The sequence below is a fragment of the Piliocolobus tephrosceles genome, chromosome 3, assembly GCF_002776525.5.
Source record: "Piliocolobus tephrosceles isolate RC106 chromosome 3, ASM277652v3, whole genome shotgun sequence".
Lineage (NCBI taxonomy): Eukaryota > Metazoa > Chordata > Mammalia > Primates > Cercopithecidae > Piliocolobus > Piliocolobus tephrosceles.
In genome coordinates this window covers 147,321,707-147,346,389 of record NC_045436.1, presented here as the reverse complement: position 1 = coordinate 147,346,389, position 24,683 = coordinate 147,321,707, and the positions used below count along the sequence as shown (strand labels likewise).

General features: G+C 40.9%; 1 protein-coding gene across 8 annotated transcripts in view; it reads right to left on the bottom strand.

Annotated features, from left to right (window-relative positions):
* Nucleotides 1-6,786: 6,786 nt before the first annotated feature.
* Nucleotides 6,787-24,683, bottom strand: part of TMEM156 (transmembrane protein 156) — a 61,668-nt gene continuing 43,771 nt past the window's right edge. For 3 of the 8 annotated variants that reach the window (XM_023224554.2, XM_023224549.1, XM_023224553.1), the window contains 3 exons: nucleotides 23,974-24,057; nucleotides 10,991-11,096; nucleotides 6,976-7,663 (listed from right to left, as the gene is read on the bottom strand). In XM_023224554.2, the coding sequence (XP_023080322.1) occupies nucleotides 11,029-11,096; nucleotides 23,974-24,057 (152 nt within the window). In that variant the 3' untranslated portion in view covers nucleotides 6,976-7,663; nucleotides 10,991-11,028. Of the gene's footprint in view, nucleotides 7,664-10,990; nucleotides 11,097-17,273; nucleotides 17,445-23,973; nucleotides 24,058-24,683 lie in introns of all 8 variants that reach the window. The other 5 variants (XR_002734192.1, XR_002734193.1, XM_023224551.1 and 2 more) reach the window with 5 other exon arrangements.

Genomic DNA, 24,683 nt, shown 5'->3' with positions numbered 1-24,683 from the left:
GTGGGTAATCCCAACTACTTGAGAGGCTGAGGCAGGAGAATTGCTTGAACTCAAGAGGCAGAGGTTGCAGTGAGCTGGGATCGCACCCCTGCACTCCAGCCTGGGCAACAGAGTGAGACTCCGTCTCAAAAAAAAAAAAAAAAAAAAAAAGATAAAAAGGATGTGATGATTGTTGGTGCTATGGCCCCATCATTTAATATAATCTTTCATTGAAACCATGAGAGGGGAAGCCTCAACACAAACACCAACAATCTGAAGATGGCAGAGAGGAAAGAAAAGAGAGAACTTGAGTGCTTGATGATATGAGTCTTGAATTAACCAACCCTGGAAGCACTCCATTAGAATTTCCCATTAGATAACATAATAAATCTTCTCATCATTTAAATTACTTTCACTTGGACCTTCTACTATTTGCAGATGAAGTATCTTTTCTTTAATTGACATGTAATAATTGCACATATTTGTGGGATATAGAGTAATATTTTGATACATATGTAATGATCAAATCAGGGTAATCAGCATGTCCATCCCCTCAAACATTTATCATTTATTTGTATTGGGCACCTTCACAATCCTCTTTTCTACCTATTTTGAAATGTTCAATACCATTTTGTTAACTATTGCCACCATGTAGTGACTATACAGTGACTTCCTATCTGGAATTTTTTAACCATTAACCAATCTCTCCCTATCCTTCCGTCTCTCTACCCTTCCCAGCTTCTAATAACCACAATTCTACTTTCTACTTCTACGAGCTCAACTATTTTTTCTAACTTTTGCATGAGTAAGAACATTTAGTATTTATCTTTCTATATCAGGCTTATTTCCCTTAACACGATGGCCTCTGGGCTCATCCACATTGCTGTGAATGACAGAATTTTATTTGTGTGTGTGTATGTGCGTCTGAATTGTATTCCATTGTGTATATTGATATGGTTTGGCTGTGTCCCCACCCAAATCTCATCTTGAATTGTAGCTTCCATCGTGGGGAGGGACCCAGTGGAAGATAATTGAATCAGGAGGGCAATTTCCCCCATACTGTTGTCATGGTAGTAAGTAAGTCTCATGAGATCTGATGGTTTTATATGGGGAAACCCATTTTGCTTGGCTCTTATTCTCTCTTGCCTGCTGCCATGTAAGACCTGCCTTTCACCTTCTGCCATGACATGATTATGAGGCCTCTCCTGCCATGTGAAACTATGAGTACTTTAAACTTCTTTTTCCTTATAAACTACCCAGTCTTGGGTATGTCTTTATTAGCAGTGTGAAAATGGACTAATGCATATACGTACCACATTCTCTTTATTCGTTCATCCATTGATGGATCTGTAGGTTGGTTTCATATTTGGGCTACTTTGAATAGTGCTGTAATAAACACTGGGGTGCAGGTAATTCTTTGATACATTGATTTCCTTTCCTTTGGATAAATACCCAGTAGTAGCATTGCTGGATCATGTGGTAGTTCTATTTTTAGTTTTTTAAGAAACCTTCATACTATTTTTCATAATGGCTATATTAATTTACATTCTCACCAATAATGTACAGGAGTTTCCTCTTCTCTGCATCCTCTCCAGCATTTATGTTATTTTTTGTCTTTTTGAGGATGGCCATTTGACTTGGAGTGAGATGATACCCCAGTATGGTTTTGATTTGTATTTTCCTAATGATTAGTGATGTTGAACATTTTTTCATACTTTTCTGTTTTAATGTCTTCTTTTCAAAAAAAAAAAGTCTACTCAGAACCTTTACCAAAGTATATAATTTCCAGTTCACAGAAGATTTTTTAAATGTATATTTTAGTTTTCATGACTCTAGGTTAATCTGGTAATACGCCTTACTTAAATTTTCAAGATTTAAGAACTCTTTTCCACTCATTATCCTAAGATTGCCAACCATCAGAGTAGTAAAAATAGTCGGAGATGGTGAAGAAATATGTAGACAGAAAAAGAAGTAAAATAGACAAGGAGACAGAGAAGGAAGTAAACAGAATCAAATTATGAGAATAAACTGTGTCAGAAAATTAAGTCTTTATTCCACAATGTCTGACAGAAAGGGAAAGGAAGATAGTTCAGAGAGAGATAAACAGACAGAAGTTATCTACTGACAGAGGGAGAAGGTAAGGATGGATGCAATTCAGTACAATGTTCGTCTATTTTTAAATTTTATTTTACTAAATATTAGGTAGGTACTAAAGTTCATTTTAAAATTTATGTAAGCTATATAGAATCATGACCCAATGAACTCTCATACACCTGCCACCAAGTTTATAAAAGGACATTATCATTGTGCTAGAAGGCCCTGATGTGTGGGCCTCCAATTCCATCCCCTTACAGATAACCTGAATCTACAGCCAACGTCTGGCTAACTCCATTGACCCAGATGATTATTGCTTGGGAGAAGCAGGTTGGAGAGAAGTGAGTACCTATCATCAGAGACTCAGAAGCTGGAGATGATATGGTTCCTGCTCTCACTCACAGTCTGGTAGGGAAAGAGAAATGAATACAACTAGCTGTGGTACAAGGCAAGATGTGAGAAGTACCATTATAAGAGGACTAAATCCTAGAAAAACACAGAAAAAGAACCAGACATTGTGCCATTTGGGGTGAGCAGGGGAAACTTCATGGACAAGGTGGCCTATCTGCCTTTGATGAAAAGGATTTATAAAGATGAAAGGTCTTTTCACATAATCCCATACTTCTTGCAGGCTTTGTTCATTTTTTTTTCTTCTTTTTTCTTTTGGTTTCTCTTCTCGCTTCATTTCATTCATTTGATCCTCCATCGCTGATACTCTTTCAGAATGGGAGAAAATTTTTGCAATCTACTCATCTGACAAAGGGCTAATTTCCAGAATCTACAAAGAACTCAAACAAATATACAAGAAAAAAACAAACAACCCCATCAAAAAGTGGGCAAAGGATATGAACAGACATTTCTCAAAAGAAGACATTCATACAGCCAACAGACACATGAAAAAATGCTCATCATCACTCGCCATCAGAGAAATGCAAATCAAAACCACAATGAGATACCATCTCACACCAGTTAGAATGGCAATCATTAAAAAATCAGGAAACAACAGGTGTTGGAGAGGATGTGGAGAAATAGGAACACTTTTACACTGTTGGTGGGATTGTAAACTAGTTCAACCATTATGGAAAACAGTATGGCAATTCCTCAAGGATCTAGAACTAGATGTACCATATGACCCAGCCATCCCACTACTGGGTATATACCCAAAGGATTATAAATTATGCTACTACAAAGACACATGCACACGTATGTTTATTGCGGCACTATTCACAATAGCAAAGACTTGGAATCAACCCAAATGTCCATCAGTGACAGACTGGATTAAGAAAATGTGGCACATATACACCATGGAATACTATGCAGCCATAAAAAAGGATGAGTTTGCGTCCTTTGTAGGGACATGGATGCAGCTGGAAACCATCATTCTTAGCAAACTATCACAAGAAGAGAAAACCAAACACCGCATGTTCTCACTCATAGGTGGGAACTGAACAATGAGCTCACTTGGACTCGGGAAGGGGGAACATCACACACTGGGGCCTATCATGGGGAGGGGGGAGGGGGGAGGGATTGCATTGGGGAGTTATACCTGATATAAATGATGAGTTGATGGGTGCTGATGAGTTGATAGGTGCGCACACCAACATGGCACATGTATACATATGTAACAAAACTGCACATTATGCACATGTACCCTAGAACTTAAAGTATAATAATAAAAAAAAAAAAAGATGAAAGGAAAGGGCAAATGTAACAATCATTAAAAAGGCAGGGAAGAGAACGTGGTCTGAATGACTGTTCCATCCAGGGATGACTGAGTATAGGAGAGGGAAGAGTACAACTTCAGGCTAGGATGAAAGTACAGAGTTTGGCAGAAATCCTCCGGAAAATAAAAATTCTTCTAGAAACTAAAAACTAGTAGTTATAAGTTTGGGCAATATTTATTTTCTGCACACAGGAGTCTGGAAGATTTTCACGTGTGTCTCATCTCTTCTTTCTCTGCCTATCCTGACTATCACCCCTGCATCAAATCACTTATCAAACACCACCAATTCTCCATCCATACCCTCTCTTCTTTCTCTTCTTCTTTCTGTCACTCGAATTCCACTGCGTGCTTAATGACTAAAAGACTCCTGCATGGTGCCATGTTTCCTCTCTCCCTCTTCAATCTACACCTGAATTCTTTGAATGGAAGGTTAGGGACCTGGCTGCTCAACAGGATGCAGAGGTCAAGGAGATGACTGTGGCTTACAGCTGGGGAGGAAAGCCTGCAGTGAGAGCCACGAACTCAGGACTAAGCCACAAGTCATAGGGAGGGGGTGTGGGTGGGTCAAAGTCAAGTTTGGAAGCAACTGGAAAGCAGGGTACACAAAAAGCTAGTGGTGTCGATGGGAAGCCATCAATCATACGAGGCACCAAGGACCACAGGTTGGTTGTTACTGGGGCCAGTTGTATGGAGAGGGGGACAGAACTGCCAGGCTAGGGGAGACACACAGGACCAGTGACCACATAGCAACTCCAGTGAGATGTCTTCTTCCAGGGCCCAGTTCACCCAGCCTCCTTGAACTCCTTGAAGAGATCTTTGACAGTACTCTCAGCCAGAGCCACTTCTCGGGCACACCCTCCCATCCATTTTGCTCTCTTTGCCCTGTCTCTACCTCACAGGGCAGATTGTAGAAGCTGCACAGGCTTTGCAGCCTGACCAACCAAAGATTGAAGCATATCAATTAATAGGATTGGTGAGCTTCCCTTAGCCTCAGCTTCCTCAGAGAGAATGACACCTGTTTCAAGGCATCATTGTGAGGAAGAAATGAGAGTACACAAGGCCCATGCCAGATGTAGAGTGAAGGCTTGATAAATAGGTCTTTATTTTTCGGAGACAGGGTCTCACTCTGTGGCCTAGATTGGAGTGCAGTGGTACAACCATAGCTCACTGCAGCCTCACACTCCTGGCCTCAAGCGATCCTCCTGCCTTTGCCTCTCAAAGTGCTGGGATTACAGGTGTGAGCCACTGCACCCGGCCTAGTTCTTTACCCAACAAATATTTACAAAGGACCTACTGTGAGCCAAACACCCTACCAGCTGTTGGGGACACTACGGTGAGCAGAACCAGACATGATCCGTGTCCTCATGCAGCTTCCAGTCTAGAAAGGAAGCCAGACATTAATTCGTAACCACAAAAATAATGACAAAGTAATAGGTATGAAAAGGGTTATGGGGGCTGAGAACGTGTATATTTGAGAGGTTTGGTGATTCTGAGAAATCAGGAAAAGCCATCTTCAAAAACCCTGCTCAAAAGCCTGCCCTAATTCCTCCCAACTGGAAATGATCCTATTGGCTTGTAAATTCTCAGCAGGAAGCCTGCATCCTGCAATTGACACTTAGCTTACCGTATTGTGTCTAGTATTTTCACCAGAGCGTACACATCCTGTCTCCTCTGCCAGAGTGTAAATTCTCTGTAGGCCGTGTAGGCCATCTACATCTTCGTGTGCTTCACAGTATCTGTTAAAAGTCAATTATTTTAATGAATAGGTGAAATTGGCTTCCTGAAAGCTGCCACAATTTAACTGGACTCGAAGCTTAATATATGCTTTTTGCAAGCCAAGTTCTCATTGATTTCTAAGTCATTTGTCAGAACATAAGAGGTAGTGTGTAGGGAAACAATAATTTTGCTTCTGAGAAGTTGCATAATATCCATATCTCATAGGGTGTAGCACCCCTACACGCCTGCTGAAAAATCCCAGACCTGAGTTTGACTCACTTATTATTTAGGGATACACAGAAAAGAAAAAGCGAGACTACTATAATTCCGTTTGCCAAATCTTCAATCTCTAAATTTTACAATTAGAATCTCAATTTGTGATCTATAGAAAAAAATAATCGAATACCAGAAAAAAAAAAAAAAACCTCTGGAATATTCATGCCTGTTAGATTCCTTATGTAGGAAGGGGAAAATATCTTTTCCTTCTACCCTTTTAGATTCGGAGCTGAATCCTCTATAACAAAAGATTAACCAGAGAAAAACATAGTGATTTATTTAAATAAATTCTACATAACACAAGGGCTATCTCTAGGAAATGAAGATCAGAGGAAACAGTTACACTTGAGTGTTTTTAGTAGTAGGTTTGATGAAGAATGGAGAGAGACTTGGAGAAATATGATCAGGCAAAAGGAGTACTAGATCGAATAGGAATAAATGGAGGGAAACTTAGCAGGGCCCGTTTGTTCAGATTCTCCTCTGTGTGCCTGTGTCTTGGGAGATAGGGAACCGCCTTTCCTCTGTGGATATAGGAAGAGCACCTCTCACATGAGGGTCCTATGATGTGTTTTCGAGGAAGGTCAGCAAAGGTTTTACTACCTGCTTCTGGGGAGAAAGGTGGCAAAGGAAGGTCAGAGTAATAATTCCACTTGAAATTTGCCATTTTCTCAAATCCTTCAGCTTAAAACATTCAGTTTGTCAAGGTGCCATATTTTGGGGTAGCATGTCCTCAACCCCATCACTGATTATTAAATCTGACCCTGCAGTTAACCCTGTAAATCAACTCAGATAAGCAATTTTAACCATATAATGATGGCCAGGAGATCTTAATCCACCTTAACTCTGGAAAAGTATTTTTATATTTTAATGTTAAGAGCTGCCCTCTTGTCTATATGTGCTTTTTTATTGTCATTAATAACTATAATTATGCTTGACATTAATAATGGCTATAACAAATACGAAAGCCAAAAGAATCAAAGGAAACGTTTTGCTGTTAGATTTAAGTACTTAAGTATTTTATTTAAATTCGTTTTATTTTGGTATTTTTGAATTTTTTTTTTTTGAGACAGAGTCTGGCTCTGTCACCAGGCTGGAATGCAGTGGCATGATCTTGGTTCACTGCAACCTCCGCCTCCTGGTTTAAGCGATTCTTCTGCCTCAGCCTTCTGAGTAGCTGGGACTACAGGCACGTGCCGCCACACCCAGCTAATTTTTGTATTTTTAATAGAGGCGGGGTTTCACCATGTTGGCCAAGATCATCTCGATCTCTTGACTTTGTGATCCTCCTGTCTCGGCCTCCCAAAGTGCTGGGATTACAGGCATTAGCCACCGCGCCCGGCCTCTTTGAATTTTTTTAAAAACATCCTGGTGCCAAAAGGCAGCAAGATTCATAAATGCAAACAAACGTATAAACAAACAACCAGACCCTCTTAAATAATCTACAAAATAGAAATAATCTATCTGCATAGGAAAAAATTATCAAATCAGCACCTACAATGTGGCCCAATAAAAGAAAGCATTTTCATATTTGATCCTTTTTTTTGGTTCCTCAAAATTAAAATCTTGACTCCATTCTGTGCTGTATGTGATAGATTTTTTTAAGAAGAGAAAGAGTAGGAATTCTCTTGCTGTTTCCATGGGTTTCATCATCTTGTTTTCCATGACTCATAATGGCTTCTTGCAAACACTCTTGTTCCCTTGATCTCATGGGTCAAATGAATGCTCGTAAGCTAGTTTTCATCAACCAGTCAGCATTCCTCCTGCTTTCCAACTGTGCATCCTCAGCTGGACCCAAACATTTTCCAGTCTACTCATTCACAAAATAAAATTATGAGTATTCTTCAAAGGGCTCAGTCCAAGGTGCCCAGGGATATTCTGAAGATTTAAATAAAAGCAAAAAATATTATTCACACAAACATTTTGTTAAGTGTTACTTGAATTAGAACTGGTAGAAAACAATTTTAAAACCGTTTATTAAAACTATGCCTTATAAGACCACCAAAAAATGTCCTCAAGTATCTGATTCAGGGCTCTTTCAGGACAACCTGACCGCCTCAGCCCCTCAAAGTGCTGGGATTACAGGCATGAGCCACCGCACCCTTCCATGACTTCTTTTCCTTTGGATAGATACCCAGTAGTGGGATTGCTAAATGGAACAGTAGTTCTATTTTTAGTTTTTTGAGAAATCTCCATACTGTTTTCTGTAGTGGCTATGCTAGTTTACATTCCTACCAGCAGTGTATAAGAGTTTCCAAAGTTGGGATAGTTATTCTCTCTTTTCAGGGTGACCCCAGGGCTGATTCTGTGTGATGCGATGGCATCCCCCATTATATCCCTAAGAAGACAATGTGCTCAGTGATAACAAACTTCTCAGCCTAGGACCAAGGAAACCTAGAGTCTCCTCTAACATCTGCTGCTATATGTTTGGTTTATTTTCTATATCTATCAAATGAAAGTGTAAGTGTTCATGCCAGTTTCTTTCACTTATAACATTCCATGATTCTAGCACAGAGACATAGAAATTGGAATTTATTCATTCACTCGATAAATCCTTATTGAATACCTAAACGCTAGGCATCATGTCCTCTGAAGGAGGAGTCTCTCTATTGTGCTCCCCAAGGCCTTCTCTTCCCTTGTGAATCCCTCTGTCATGTTACTTGAGTCTTTATTGGAATTAGGGGTTCTCTAATCTGATTCCTCCATTGACTACATTGTTGTTTTTGCCAATGAGTAGAATTCTCAACATACAGTAGGTGGTCAAAATCATTTGATGAATGAACAAAGAAAGAGGAACCCTTCAGATGCAAAGATGAGCATCCCAGAATGAAGAACCAGAATCAGAGGTCTCAAGCATAATGATATCCAGTAATATATCATTGACACAATCATATGACTACACTATACGCTACTTAGGAATGTCTGAGCTAACAGCAGACCCCGGTTGCATTGAGACCCAAAGTACTAAGACCCGCCTCTCTTTAATCTTGAACACAGATAGATCCTTGGTACTTAGTTTCAGTTTGGCGTATTGAGCCATCTACGCTGGATCCCTTTGGCTGTCTCTCCCCATCTGCCCTCTACTCGTTTCCACCCTGCTTGGTGCCCTGGGAGGTCAACTTACATAACTGCCTCCACTGGGCTCTAGTGCCCTCTAGCTCTGGCTGGGTTTGGTCAATGGGGGAGTACTAGCACATTAGAGGAAGAAAGGGTGGCAAAGTTGGGGTTGTTTGTACACATTTATGGGGTACCTGCTAACTTTTGTTCTATGCATATAATGCATAGTGATTAGTGATCAAGTCAGAATATTTAGGATATCTGTAGCCCAAGTACAATACATTTTTGTGTAATTATAGTCACCCTAGTGTGCTTTCAGATGTTCAATTTAATCCTTCTACCTAACTGTACGTTTGTACTCTTTAATCCATTTCCCTTCTTCCTGTCCCCACAACTTACCTTTCCCAGTCTCTGTTCTCTATCTTTCCACTCTACTTCCATGTGATCAATTTTTTCAGCTCTCATCTACAAGTGGAGAACATGTGATATTTGCCTTTTCGTCCGTGGCTTACTTCACTTGAGATAATGACCTCCAGTCCCATCCATGTTGCTGCATATGGCATGATTTCATTTTTTACAGCAAATGTTTCATTGTGTATATGGACCACATTTGTTTATCCAGTCACCTGTTGATGGGCACTTAGGTCCATTCCATATCTTTGCTATTGTCAATAGTGCTACAATAAACATGTGAGTATAGGTATCCCTTTGCTATAGTGATTTATTTTCTTTTTCTGTTTCTTTCTTTCTTTTTTTTTTTTTTCAGACATGGTCTCACTTTGTCTCCCAAGCTAGAGTGCAGTGGCATGAACACAGTTCACTACAGCTTCAACTCCACAGGCTCAAGTGATCCTCCCGCCTTAGCCTCCCCAGTAGCTGGGATTTCAGGCACATGTCACCATGCCTGGCCAATTTTTGTATTTTTTGTAGAGACAGGGTTTCACCATGTTGCTCAGGCTGGTCTCGAACCCCTAAGCTCAAGCAACCTGCCCGCCTCAGCCTCCCAAAGTGCTGGGATTACAGGCGTGAGTCACTCACCCTGCCGTGATTTCTTTTCCTTTGGGTAGATGCCCAGTAGTGGGATTGCTGAATGGAACAGTAGTTCTAGTTTAAGTTTTTTGAGAAACCTCCTACTGTTTTCCATAGTGGCTATACTAGCTTACATTCCTACCAACAGTGTATAAGAGTTCCCAAAGTTGGGATAGTTATTCTCTCTTTTCAGGGTGACCGCAGGCTATAGTGTCCCTTGAGCAAATGTCACAGCTCCTGTCAAACAGCCCTCCTCACACATTGTGTGTGTGTGTGTGTACATGCGTGCATGTCTGCCTCTGTCTCTGTTTCTCTGGGTTTCTTTCCCCTTTAGTCTTAAAGACAGTAGCAGGGCCCCACTACTCCTTGTCTCAGGGTGCTGTGTTCCCCCTTTTCGTTTTTCCCACATCCTGGCTTAATAGCCCTTCATTAAACTCTTCTCAAAGTATTCAATTTGAGTACAATATCAATTTCCTGATAGTGCCTTGACTGATAACCACCAACGTATTCTGAAGAGTAAATGATATAACCAACTACCACAAAGCACAATAAGAGGGGTACTAATAAATGCTAGTTTCCCTCCCCTTCCCTATTATAATTTTTATACTCCCTACAATGGCTATTCCTAGTGCCTTTAACATAATTGCTACTTAAGGAAGATTTGATGAATGAATGAAAAAAATTTCAACACTTTTGACCATACTTTTAGACTTAAATGTATGGAAATCAATATGCATTAATTTAGATTATCAGATGTTACATTTAGAGAAGTTCTTATTTCAATATCGGGGAGTAGGCAGTTTGCTTTACACATCTTATTCTCTATTTTCTCATAGTCTAACTAAATTGTGGCTCGACTCCAGGAAAAACAGGATCAAGGGATAAGCTAACATCTCAGGAGCAGTTTAAAAAACTAAGAGATCCATCTACTGATCCTTCCTAGATCTTGGAGAAAATAGTCATTTTATTTCATGTCATCTAATTCATATGAACTGACTTTGCAAATTCATCATTTTCTACCTCCTACCAGACAGAAATGGAGTTGGGGTTCAACTGTGCCCCCTTGAATCTATCTGTGTTTATAATGAATAAAGTCAATAAAGCCAAATAATCACTCACCGTGTATATTGATCTCACGGATACACTGTGGAAGTAACTTATAGTTCTGGTATTGGGGGAAGCACTTCCTGGACTTCATCCAAAGGCAGCCTCAGCTTGGTCTCTGCTATTTAAGAAGGAGAACTGTTTTAGTCTATATTTAGTAAATAGCAAAAAGAGACATGCTTATTCTAATGTAGTAAGTGTAGCAAGAGAACCATGCTCCACCTTTAGAAAGGATTTTGGGATTTTCCACCCTCTCTAATTTTCCTGCCTACCTCTCTAACACCTTTCTCTTATTTCTCTCAACTGCTTGCCTCACGTCCTGGGCACAAAGACCTGAAGCATACTTAAGGAAGACAACGTAGAGAACAAATTTAAAGTCCAATGTCAAGTAGCAAGCAAAGAATCTTTGTTTGGAAACTGCAAACATTTTATTCTATCACATTTTGTTGAAATATGTCCCTAAGGAGAATATTAATGATGTCTTTGATCTCAGGGACAATTTTACGAAAAAGCAAAGTTACAAATTAGATGAATTCTAATCTGTCTTCCTGCTCATGACTGTGTGACTTTATAAAATTCCTCTAATATTATCCTCAGCTGACTTCAAGGTGGAAGATGAAACTTTATTTCCTATATCATGGCATCTCGTTCATTCTCCTGAGATCCATGGTCTTGTTTTTCTAGCTTTAATATTAAGAATTGAGTTTTTGTTTCACAGACATCTCTACTTTTGATACAAAGCCCTGAATTGAGGTGACCTACAATTTTTTTTGAGACAGAGTTTCGCTCTTGCTGCCCAGGCTGGAGTGCAGTGGTGCTATCTTGGCTCACCACAACCTCCACCTCCCGAGCTCAACTGATTCTCCTGCCTCAGCCTCCCGAGTAGCTGGGATTACAGGCATGTACCACCATGCCCAGCTAATTTTGTACTTTTACTAGAGACAGGGTTTCTCCCATGTTGATCAGGCTGGTCTGGAACTCCTGACCTCAGGTGATCCACCCGCCTCAGCCTCCCAAATAGCTGGGATAACAGGTGTGAGCCATCATGCCCAGCCAAGGTGACCTACAATTTAAAGAGAAATTTGGGTGATTGCTTAAGAAGATAAATCAGAAAGGGAGATATAGTATATTCAAGAAAATGATGCTTCTTGTCCATGAAGATGATCAAACACTGGTACAGAAATACTGTAGAACCTTCCCTGGGATTTTTTTTTTTTTTTTTTTTTTTGAGACAGAGTCTTGCTCTGTCACCCAGGCTAGAGTGCAATGGTGCTATCTCAGCTCACTGCAACCTCCGCCTCCTGGGTTCAAATGATTCTCCTGCCTCAGCCTCCTGAGTAGTTGGGATGGGATACAGACATATGCCACCATGCCCAGCTAATTTTTGTATTTTTAGTAGAGTCTGGATTTTGCCATGTTGGCCAGGCTGGCCTTGAGCTCCTGACCTCAGGTGATCTGCCCGCCTCGGCCTCCCAAAGTGCTGGAATTATAGGCGTGAGCCACCATGCCTGGCCTGGTACATTTTTTTAATTAGAAAATTTCCTTCAATAATGTTTTTGAAATTTAATTTTCTGAATAAGGAATACACTTTCATGATTAAAATTTTTAAAACTATGAAGGAACAGTTAGGAAAATGGCTCCCTCTTCCCCAGTCTCCCAGAAAATCACTTCCCACCACATCACATAGTTTCTTACTTTCTTTTCTTCTTCTGCCACAGGTAAGCAAGGTTATTAGTTTTTGTGGAGTTTTTTTGTTTTTGTTTTTGTTTCTTATTGAGAAAGAGTCTCGCTTTGTCACGAGGCTGGAGTGCAGTGGCACAATCTCTGCTCACTGCAACCTCCACCTTCCGGGTTCAAGCAGTTCTCCTGCCTCAGCCTCCAGAGTAGCTGGGATTACACGTGTGCACCACCATGCCCAGCTAATTTTTTTTTTTTTTCTATTTTTAGTAGAGACAGGGTTTCACCATGTTGGCCAGGCTGGTTTCAAACTCCTGAACTCAGGTGATCTGCCTACCTCAGCCTCCCAAAGTGCTGGGATTACAGGCATGAGCCACTGTGCCTGGCCTGAAGATTTTAAAAATTAAGATAGTAACTACTCTTTAGGAGGCAGGAATAAACAGGCCATTTCCAGCAGATATTGAGGGCCCTTGGATGTCTATGGAAAAACCGAAATCACCACTAAAGTTAGTATTTCTTCTTACCCTTTAGGCTTCTAGAGGGTAAATGACAGAACTTCCCTTGACTGATTAGGACAAACAGGGGAAAATGAGAACCGAGGCCCTCTTTACCTGGCCCACAGCACTCATCTCCTGCTCTCTTCCACACACATCCATTGCATTTGAATCCCCTTGGCATTCTTAACTTTTATTTTATTGTCATTAAGTACCAACCACATCTATGGGACGATGTCTGTCAGTCCAGTCTCACACTAGAAGTTCCTAGCAGTCTGTGATTTTTTTTTTTTTTTTTTTTTTTTTTTGAGACAGAGTCTCACTGTGTCACCAAAGCTGGAGTGCAGTGGTGCAATCTCGGCTCACTGCAACTTCCACCTCGTGGGTTCAAGTGATTCTCATACCTCAGCCTCCCGAGTAGCTGGAATCACAGGCATGCACCACCATGCCCGGCTAATTTTTGTATTTTTAGTAGAAATGGGGTTTCATCATGTTGACCGGGCTGGTCTCGGACTTCTGACCTCAGGTGATCCCCCCACCTCGGCCTCCCAAAGTGCTGGGATTACAGGTATGAGCCACTGTGCCTGGTCTGTGATTTTTGTCTTTCTAAAAGAATGGCTGTGGACCATTCTAAGATGGTCCCCAAGAGACCCACCCCCATGAGGTGCAATACTCATTATAATCTCCTCTCCTTGAGTGTGGGCAAGACCATGAACCAGATGGGATTTCACTTCTGTGATTAGGTCATGAAGGGATTTTACATGTATGATTAATATGCCAGATCGATAAAAGGAGAGGCCATCTTCGGTGGGCCTGACTTAAAGAGGTAAAATCCCTTAAAAGAGAAACGGCCCTCCCTGAGGTCAGAAAGACTCCTACTCACCTTAAAGAAGCAAACTGCAGGCCGGCGCGGTGGCTCATGCCTGTAATCCCAGCACTTTGGGAGACCAAGGCAGGCGGATCACCTGAGGTCAGGAGATGGAGACCATCCTGCCAACATGGTGAAACCCCCTCTCTACTAAAAGTACAAAAATTAGTCGGGCATGGTGGCGCACGCCTATCATCCCAGCTACTTGGGAGCCTGAGGCAGGAGAATCGCTTGAACTCAGGAGGGGGAGTTGCAGTGAGACAAGATCATGCCACTGCACTCCAGCCTGGTGACAGCGCCAGACTCCATCTCAAAAAACAAACAAACAAAAAGAAGCACACTGCCATGCTGTGAAATGCCTGTGGAGAGGGACTCCTGGCAGTGACTGCCAAGTGGCCTCTGGGACCTGAGGACGGCCTCCAGTGGACAGCCAGAAAGACGCCAAGGCCCTCAGGACACAGCCGTAAATGAATTCTTCCCATAACCTGAGTGAGCATAGATGCATAGCATTCGGATGGAAATGCAGTCCAGCTGACATCTTGATTTCAGCCTGTGAGACCCTCAGCAGAAGATCCAGTTAAGCCATACACAGACATCTGACCAACAGAAACTATGAGATAATCAGTGTGTGCTGTTTTAAGCCACTATATGTGTGGTAATTGGTTACACAACAACAGAAAGCTAGTAAGTACAGTGACCAACAGACCCTTGTCCTGAAAATCAACAGAGGTAGTTATTTAAAATGCATGTTGCAGATCTATTGAATTAAGAATCTCTCTTCATAGAGGCCTAGAAGCCTAGAAGCCTAGACATCCAAGTTGATTCCGACACACATTAAAGCTTCAGAATGAATTTACCATGCAAATAACAAAGCATCTTATAACCCACAATTTGACATTTGAGATTGTTCTTTTATTGTTGTTGTTGTTGGGTTTTGGGGTTTTTTTTGGTTTTTTTTTTGAGACGGAGTCTCGCTGTGTCACCCAGGCTGGAGTGCAGTGGCACAATCTTGGCTCACTGCAGCCTCCACCTCCCAAGTTCAAGCAATTCTCCTGCCTCAAGCTGGGACTACAAGCATGCACCACCACACCCAGCTAACTTTTGTATTTTTAGTGGAGACGGAGTTTCACCATGTTGGCCAGGCTGGTCTCAAACTCCTGGCCTCAAGTGATCCGCCCACCTTGGCCTTCCAAAATACTAGGATTTCAGGCTTGAGCCACCATGCCCAGATGAGATTGTTCTTTACAAAGGTTAAGATATCAAAAGAGCCTGTTCATGAAACTAAATAATTATCCAAGGAAATTAACAGAGTTCTTTTGGTTGAAAAGCCAAACCGCTAATTATTTGCTTATTCATTTGGTTTGCTGGTGTTTATTGCATAAAATATAACTGTGATTTACAACAGAAAGCGATTGCCTGTCAAAATGATGGCTCAAGTAATTCTCTAGTGGGGCATTATCTTCAGTTTCTTTCAGTATCCAAAGTCATGTAACTTATATGGTAATAGCAAAACGTCTAAAAGTTGATTAAAAGGCAAAAAGGTAGGATATATGTCATTTTAATGCCTTCTTCAGCATAGCTAAAAGGGGTAGAAATGTTTTCTAGTTCTACATAGGAAATACAATTTCTGTCAAATAATATTAATTCACCAACACTAGTTAAGGCAGTAGGAACAGTCAGAAATATTTTAAAGCTTCACAGCAGTCTTTTCACGAATTTGTCAAATCTCTGAAACAAACATTTCTATGACTTCTTTTCAGAAACTTCAAAGAGCCTTAAAAAAAATTTTTTTAATCCCAGTCTGAATTTTGACCTGGCTGAATCTAGTGAACAAAATGGATTTTCAGCAGTAGAAACTTTGATTAAAAATAAAACTCCATGCCTTATGCTCTCAAATAAAGCCCTTATCACACTATCCCTGACCATGCCCAGGCAGCCCTCGGATGCTTCTTCTTTTTCTTCTTTTAGAAAAAGGTTTCTATGGTTTTTCAAAGGTGCTTTATATCCATGACATCTGGTATCTAACCTCAACTCATCTTTCCCAAGTAACTTTTGATTCCCACTGAGCAACGGAAACTTGCAAGGTGTTACTTTGGTCCTGATGATTTTCATGTCAAAAACAAGGTCCATCTCCCACCATGAAGGCACATCTAAAACTTCCTCATCCTAGTCAGCCTCTCTTGGCTACTAAGGGAATTTGCCTCATCCATTTTTTTTAATGCTCTTATCTCCAAAACTACTTGTTCAGCTACATTTTACTTGGTTATTATATTGGAAAGCCAAAAGTAACTTTTAAAAAAATACCAAGAAGGAGTAAATAGGTTTAGGTGATCACACAGTATATGTCCCTCTGTGCCCTCCACTTCCCAAATGAGAACTTACCCAACTTTGTTGTAATTATTCATTTGTCTGCCTCCTGGAGCACAAAGATTATATTCTGGGCACTGTTTTATTCCCCAGAACCTACCTTAGACACATAATAGGTACTCAACAAATATGGGCTGAATGATCAAAAGAATATCATTTAACGTCTCTATGCTTCATTTTTCTCAGTAATAGGGCATGGGTTCAGGCAGTTCAAGGAGCAATTCTAGAGGGCCACCCACGATTTCGGGGTAAGAAAAATAAAATGGTCCACTGATTTTAATCTATAAAATCAGCATACGATCTGCACACAGGCACACAAATTCGTCTTCAAAAAAATTATTCCCAATCCGAAGCTTGATAAATGTTAAAACCTCTCTGTTAAATGATCTTGTCAGGCTACCCCTAAAATGGGGAGAAAGGTCTCAAGCTATCTGCCAAAGGAATGCATTTTTTTTTTCTTTTGAGACAGGGTCTAGCTCTGTCACCTAGGCTGGAGTGCAGAGGTACAATCACATCTCTTTACAGCCTTGACCTCCCAGGCTCAAGGGATCCTCCCACCTCAGGCTCCTGAAATGTTGGATTACAGGTGTGAGCCACCGCACCTGGTCTGGCAAGGGAATGCGTTTTAAGACCTAACCAACAACTCTTTGTTGTGATTTGACTTCCCGCATGGATCTGTCTTGGGAGAGAAAATACGTTTGCTGTCAGAAGCGTTTGGTCTGTATTTCTCTCAATTGTATCATTCTTTATGGATTAATGTACTGGCCTTGAGGTTTAATAAACCTGTTGGTGTGAACTGCATTATACAATGGATCTTCTTGATGTGCTGCCATTGCAGGAGGCTAAGTCCCCAGGCCTAAAGGGAAGCACTGGACCAGATAGATTCACTGACCTGAGGCCCCTGTGCAGCCTTGTGGGCAGCAGCAGCCAAGCGGCCAATCCTGGCAGGGTCCTGGCCTTGCCCCACACGTTCCATTCAAAGTTTTGGCAGTGGGGACTGACACCTGCACAACCAAGATCACTTCCCTGTGGCTTTCGCAAAGCTAGTGTGGCTGCCTTGAGGCTAAAAGGAGAAAAATAAAGGTAAGGATAAAATGAGATGAGAATGGTGAATTTTGATATATTACACTGGGAAAAATAGAAAGCACTATCAAGCACAAAAAATATTTTCACCAGCATCTTTTAAGCCCTCCCAGGGGGCATGCACAGAATTTAGTAGGAGCCATATATATGTTCAGCAGGGGAGGCCTATGGGTAGCTGACCTTGGAAATGATGCCCCTAGCTCGTTCCTTTCTCTGTCACACTTTGGGAGATGCAGCCATCATGACTCTTTGTGGAAACTATGGCAATAAATGTCTAACCTGTTATCCACGAAGTACTTGGGTTTCCTCACAAGAGCCTCTCCAAAAATGAAGGAATTCAGGTTAATCTCCATAGATTACTTAGGCCAAGACAGCTGTGCAAATTTTCTGACGGTTTAGTGATTTTTATTCAGTTCTGTGATCTGGCTTCAAAAAACTTTCCAGTCTTAATTATGTCTCCTTATTACCATAGAAATGCAGAAATTCAATATTGCTATACATCATTCTGACCTTTTCATCACATAAAAACACTGGCAGTTTTCTGTAAGCCCAAGATAGCGAGTAGCCTTTTAGGGCTAACAGAACCAATTATAGCTGCTTAAAATAGATTTCTGTTATTCCAGGTGCCAACTTCATCCCATGTTCAAAGTTCCATCTGTTATTAACAATGATCCTAAAACTAGTCATCTGCTCCAAGTCTAGTCAATGTGAAGATAAAATGAGGGTGGAAAATAAATGACTGCAAAATTTTCCAGAATTAACTAAAAAGAAAAAAACATCTTGAACTGACAACTGCCAATATTCTGAGCCACTGATTCAGTTTCTGGTTAATTCACACTGCAGATATCTTTAATACTCCATAAGGATAAAACTGATGAAGTGTTTAACCATTTTCTTTTTATTATTTTGGATAGGTATAATCAAAAGTTGTAAGTTAGAGGTAAAAGTATGTGAAAGGCTTTTGTAAGACAGCAGCAGTCATTCTTTCAACACAGTCAATGTAGAATTGTATTTATTTGGCAAATATTTATTGGGTACCTACGATGTGCCCACATATATGCATTACGCTATGAGCTGGGGATGCAGTGATGAGTATCATCAGATAGTGTCCTTGACCTCAAGGAGCCAACTGGCTCGTGGAAGAAACACTAATCAAATAATAACACAAACCATAATAACACAAAAATGTAAAATAGCAACAGTGATTGTCGCTGCAAAGAAAGATGTCTGGTGTTATGAGGGTGTGTCATAAGGAGAATCGACCTAGTCCAGGAGGCCTGAAACAACTTTGTTAGTTAAGCCAAGATCAGGTGGGAAGGATGGGAGCTAACAAGCCAATGTCAGGGTAGGAGGGGAGCAGGTTTGTAGGGGGTGGCAGGAGAGCGGGGATGGTTCAGGCAGGGACAATCTATATTAAGAGGAAGGAGATGTTTATGTGCACATGTTTTACCATCAATTCTTCTAGACCTGGCATAAATGCCTGTCACGTAAAGGCATTCAATGAATGACTAGAATAAATCATCCTATTCCGCCTATAGATTCTTCACATTTGTGAATTTCTTCCTGCAAAAAGAATCATCCTCTTCACTTTGATCCATTCTGCAACCAAGCAGATGGCTGTAACCTTTCCTGTTTTATGAACCCAAATCTGTATTTTAAGAGTCATAAACGAGATAGTTAAGCAAGTAAAAATTAAATTTTCATGTTATCTTGCTTGGTTGCAGGACATCTGGCACCCGTAATTTATCTTCTCATCTGCAGGAAGTTGAAACCTGCTTAGTCTTTATTATACCGGCCATAAACATGTTGCAAATTATAATTTTACATTGCCATTAGTTTTATTTTGGTGTAATATAAATTACTGGGTCATCCACTTCCTTTTGACATTTAGTAATTCTCTTTCACAATAAAACTCCGTTTTCTTTTGCTTCATGTTCCCTCAGAACCCACCCACATTAATTGCAAGAAAATTTCAGCCAATGCCACAATGAGGATGACTCACATTGTCACACACAAGCTCTTACGACCTTATATAGAGAAAATGTTTCGTCTCAGTATACGGTGTTAAATGCAAAAGAGCAGGAAGACTTTTGATGTGTGGCTTGAACCCCCAGTCTCCCAGCTCACTACTGACATTACATGGCATGCTAGAAAGTGCATCAGTTGGACAGAACTGAGTTTGAATCCTGGCCCTGTTAGAAACCAGCTATGAACCAGTTACTTAAACTCTCTTATCTTCAGTTTTCTCATCAGGAAGAAAATGGAGTTCTTTTGAAATCAAATGAAATGATGTGCATGAAAGTACAGAACACATGGAAGGTGCTTAATGAGATATTAGTTTCCCTTCTCCTATGTCAACCACAGGTAGAATCGCCTTAACTATACTGGAAGCTCTATAAAGGCAGGGACTGTGCATATGGTATGTGCCACTATAACACCAATGCTTAGTATAATGGCTGGCCCATAGTCAGTATTCAATAAATATTGGTTAAATACTGAATGGTTGTAATGGTTAATATCGAGTGTCAACTTGATTGAATTGAAGGATGCAAAGTATTGTTCCTGGATGTGTCTGTGAGGGTGTAGCCAAAGGAGATTAACATTTGAGTCAGTGGACTGGGGAAGGCAGACCTACCCTCAATATGAGTGGGCACATCTAATCAGCAGCCATGAAGCCAGAATGAAAGCAGGCAGAAGAACGTGGAAAGATTAGACTGACTACGTCTTCTGGACTCCGTCTTTCTCCATGCTGTATGCTTCCTGCCTTCAAACATCAGATTCCAACGTTCTTCAGCTTTGGGACTCGCACTGGCTTCCTTACACCTCAGCTTGCCGATGGCCTATTGTGGGACCCCACTTTGTGATCATGTGAGCCAATGCTCCTTAATAAACTCCCCTTTACAAAGACATCTGTCCTATTAGTTCTACCCCTCTAAAGAACTCTGACTAATACAATGGTGAAGAATTTCAAGTTTTAAAGATTTCACTCTTTTTAATGGACATATAGGAGAGATACGAAATGAACTTTTCACTGACCCACGCAGCAGGAGTGGATGGAAACTCTGATCCCGGAAACCTGATGTTGTCGATATTTATTTGACAGTCCAGCATGTGGACATGCCAGGGGTGATGACAAGTATGCAGAAAGCCAGAAGGGCAGATATTATCCCGTCTGCCTGCTTCCCGGCACCCAGAGTACCACTGTATGGCCTCCCCTAACACCCCTCCTTGGAGCTTGCAATCCTGAGGCAAGATGCAAAGCTGCAAGGCAGTCAGAGGGGTGGCCCCAGCAGTTCAGAGAGGGGGGACACCAGCAGAGGCATTCTCACCAGACCATTCCTGACATGCAACTTGGGCTGTATTTTTGGTTTCCTGCCCTCCCCCACCTTAATGCCTGTTTATTTTCCATGCTCACATTCCCTAGCCTGCCTGTCGTTTCTATGGGCTACCTACTGGTTTTCCAATAAATGTCCTCTCTGCAGTCAGTCAAGTGGGCTTCTATCATTTGCATCCAGCGATTCAGATTCTAATCCACTCCTCCTGCCCCTGGCTTTGGTTTCCCAACATGGTCAACCCATTAAGCACTGATTCTAAGAGTACGTTTTAAAGTTACTTTTTTTGTTGTTGTTGTTGAGACACAGTCTTGCTCTGTTATCCAGTCTAGAGTGCAGTGGCGTGACCTCAGCTCACTGCGGCCTCGACTTCCCAGGCTTAAGCGATCCTCCCACCTCAGCCTCCTGAATAGCAGGACTATAAGCATGTGCCACCACACCTGGCTAATTTTGTTTATTTTTTGTAGAGATGGGGTTTCACTATGTTGCCCAGGCTGGTCTTGAACTCCTGGACTCAAGTGATCCTCCCACCTCGGCCTCCTAAAGTGCTGGGATTACAGGCATGGGCCATGACACTCGGCCTAGAGTTACTTTTGCATAGCTTTCAAAATCCCTTCTTCAAGACAGTCAATGTTTTTTATGACTCTTTGATATCCTTAGCCCTTCTACAAAGCATGCTATGCCTTCTTTAATAAAGTAGAATTCTATGCCCTGTAATTACTCTGTCTCTTTATATGTTGTCATATTTCCCAATCCCTCAGACTCATTTCTTGCTCATCCTCTCTTTTTACTCTATACTCATTTCCCTTTAGGGTTTACGAGATTTAATAAGCTTTTATAGTGCCAGATATTGTGCTAGCAACAACAATCCACAGATAAATAAGACAGAGATCACCTGTGTGAAGATGATAGTTAAATGAATAATATGGAAAGTAGATTAATGCCCAGCCAGAAAACATAAGCTCTCACACTTCTCAAAGCAAGGAGGAAAATATTAGAGACATATAAAAGATGGGGATTTGATTCGGTTTGACATCTCTTTCTACAGCAGCAGGATGCATTTATTCCATCAGTGTCCACCATGCCCCTAGAACGCGCCAGGCACAATGTGGTGCCTGCGTCCTGGTAACCTCTCCTTATTTCTCTCTTGTAGGATGAATAAGCTTCTTTTGGAGGTATGAGCCCATTTATCTCTCTCTCTCTCTCTCTGTGTGTGTGTGTGTGTGTGTGTAACAATACTCACTTTTAAATGCATGAGCAAGTGGAGACACATCCTGGAATGTGTGGCTAGGGTTGACAACAAGCTGCTTCTGCTGAATGTGACACACAGTCACCACTGCTTTGAACTACATTTTTTTTCTACCCACGTTACTGCATCTCCAGAGAACCATGCTGACACATTTTTCCTGTACATTCTCACTGCTGCCTATAATCCATTACTACAAAGAGAGGCCTTAAAAACGGCACTCAAGGGAGACGTGATTTCCTCTCCATTTCTCTCACAGAAAAGCAACTTATAATAGGGAAGGAAAAGACTGCATTTAGGTTAAAAGAATATAAATAAGAAAGAATCTGCCTCTTTCTCTCTTTAAGATGCTAAGCCTCAAAAGAGTTCTTGGATTTAAAAAAGACCATCACCCCTTGGCCTACACTAAACATTAATATTATATGCCTGGTAATAAAGCCAGAGGATTTTTAGTGAGAGCTATTAAAGGTAAAGGATGGCTAAGACAGGTTTCTTTGGTGGATGAAATTCACAGGCTCACAAATACAACTTTGTGAGGTTAGTCTTGTGGTTAGCTAGTAGTTAAAATTTGTGATTCCCTTGACTATATGGGTTGACAGGGGAACGATGGACTTTTTCTTAGACAAGACTGCAGTGCTCAAAATTACGACTTGAAAACAGAAACCACCAGAATTCCTAAGGTGACCAAAAAGCCCCACAGAACTGTGTTAAAACATTCCTCATATTTGGACACATGTACTAAGTAAGACGGGAGCACAGGGAAAAATGCATTTTCTCCTTTTAAAAATTAATTTTGCCATTTAAAACAACGTTGTGGCTTTTAATGTATTAATCAAACAAAATTTTCATTGACTAGACAAAATTTCCATCAACTTACCCCACATTTAACTGGTGTCAAATGATTATTTCGTTAATGCTTATTATCATAGCTCAATAATTTCACTGCTAATGCCAGGTAGAATGTCTACATTTTTAAAATATTTGAGCTCCTTAGGTGCACTCAAGCTAGGATTCTGTGTATCTGCTAATGTAAATAGCTAACAAAAGCCCAGGGTGAACAAAGTCCCCAGTGAAATGTGGTGCAAATCTCTATGTCGCTACCGATGCAGCTGTAGGGTGGGGGACTGGAGGTTTGTTTGGCATCCTCCCATTTTTGAAAGCTGTTTACACACCAGACTTGAAGCTTGCTTTTTTTTCTAACTTCGCACAAAGTACAAAGACGCCTGCTTGCTTTCTGTGTACAAGGAGCTTTGCTAACAGGACTCGTAATTCTGTGGTTTTTCACGGTCAAGGATATTATTTCTCTCTGCTGAAGAAGAGAACTTTGTCCATGTCACACTCTCCCTCTTTCTCTTTTTAACGTGATTTGACAGCTTGAATCCAAAAGGAGGCTTCACAATTAGAAGAAAGAGATTGAACCACAACATCTGTGCTAACAGCCCCCTTCCCTGCTGTAATTAGAATTCCCTTATTCCATTTCTGTTTCTCAGGAGAGGACAGGGGGCTTTTTAATTGGGGCTATTAGAAGTTCTCTTTACACAATGACACCCTCTGCTAAGTGAAGGCTCCAGCGAAAGTCATGCCCACTCTGCAATTACTTCTTGCAATTCTGGGGAATAATGGTATCTTGTCTCATTTAAAAATAAATCTAAGGCTTATCCCTATTGCTTTCTCTCCTCTGCCTACTCACATGAATTTCTTCTTGCCAATTAGGCAAACTTTCCATTATTTAAGGAGATAGTTTAGATTGTTACTGTCCCCTGATAATAAGACGTATTAAACTAGATTTCATTTGCCCACAGCTCTGTGATTCTAGATACAGGGCTAATTTACATAAGCTCAGATCTCAGATCTTGAGTTTACTCTGTAGTGAAACCATGAAGCTTTGGAATTTCCTGAGTGCTGTTTTGTTGACGTGCTACAGAACTTACCTGAAATAACCTGCACATTCAATGCTCTCAGTTTCTCCGAATCACTTCCTCTTAAGAGAACAGATGTAGGTTTGTCTCTATCACCTATTCCCAGAAAAGAAATGAAGTATTTAGGTGATAAAAAAGCACATTGTTAACGCATATTTCCCATGTTGGTTCAAAGGATTACCAAAAAGAATGGAGCCATTCACGGCCAGGTGTGGTGGCTTACGCCTGTAATCCCAGCACTTTGGGAGGCCGAGCCAGGCGGATCATGAGGTCAGGAGTTTGAAGCCAGCCTGGCCAATATGGTAAAACTCTATCTCTACTAAAAAATACAAAACCTAGCCAGGCATGGTGGTGCATGCTGTAGCCCCAGTTACTTGGGAGGCCAAGGCAAAAGAATCGCTTGAACCCAGGAGGTGGAGGTTGCAGTGAGCCGGGATCGTGCCACTGCACTCCAACCTGGGTGAAGGAGTGAGACTCCATCTCAAAAAAAAAAAAAAAAAAAAAAAAAAAAAAGAGCGACAGTGCTTATACACAGAAAATTATATTATTTATCTTATTATATACATAGATATTATGTGAAGAATATTTAATGTATATTTAATATTCAATAACATTTAATGTCCTAAGTAGTGTGACATTTTTTATTACTTTGTATGCTTGGATTTGCAAGCCTTTGAAAATCACTAAGTCTGTCATTTGGGCAGATATTTGTAAGAATTTAA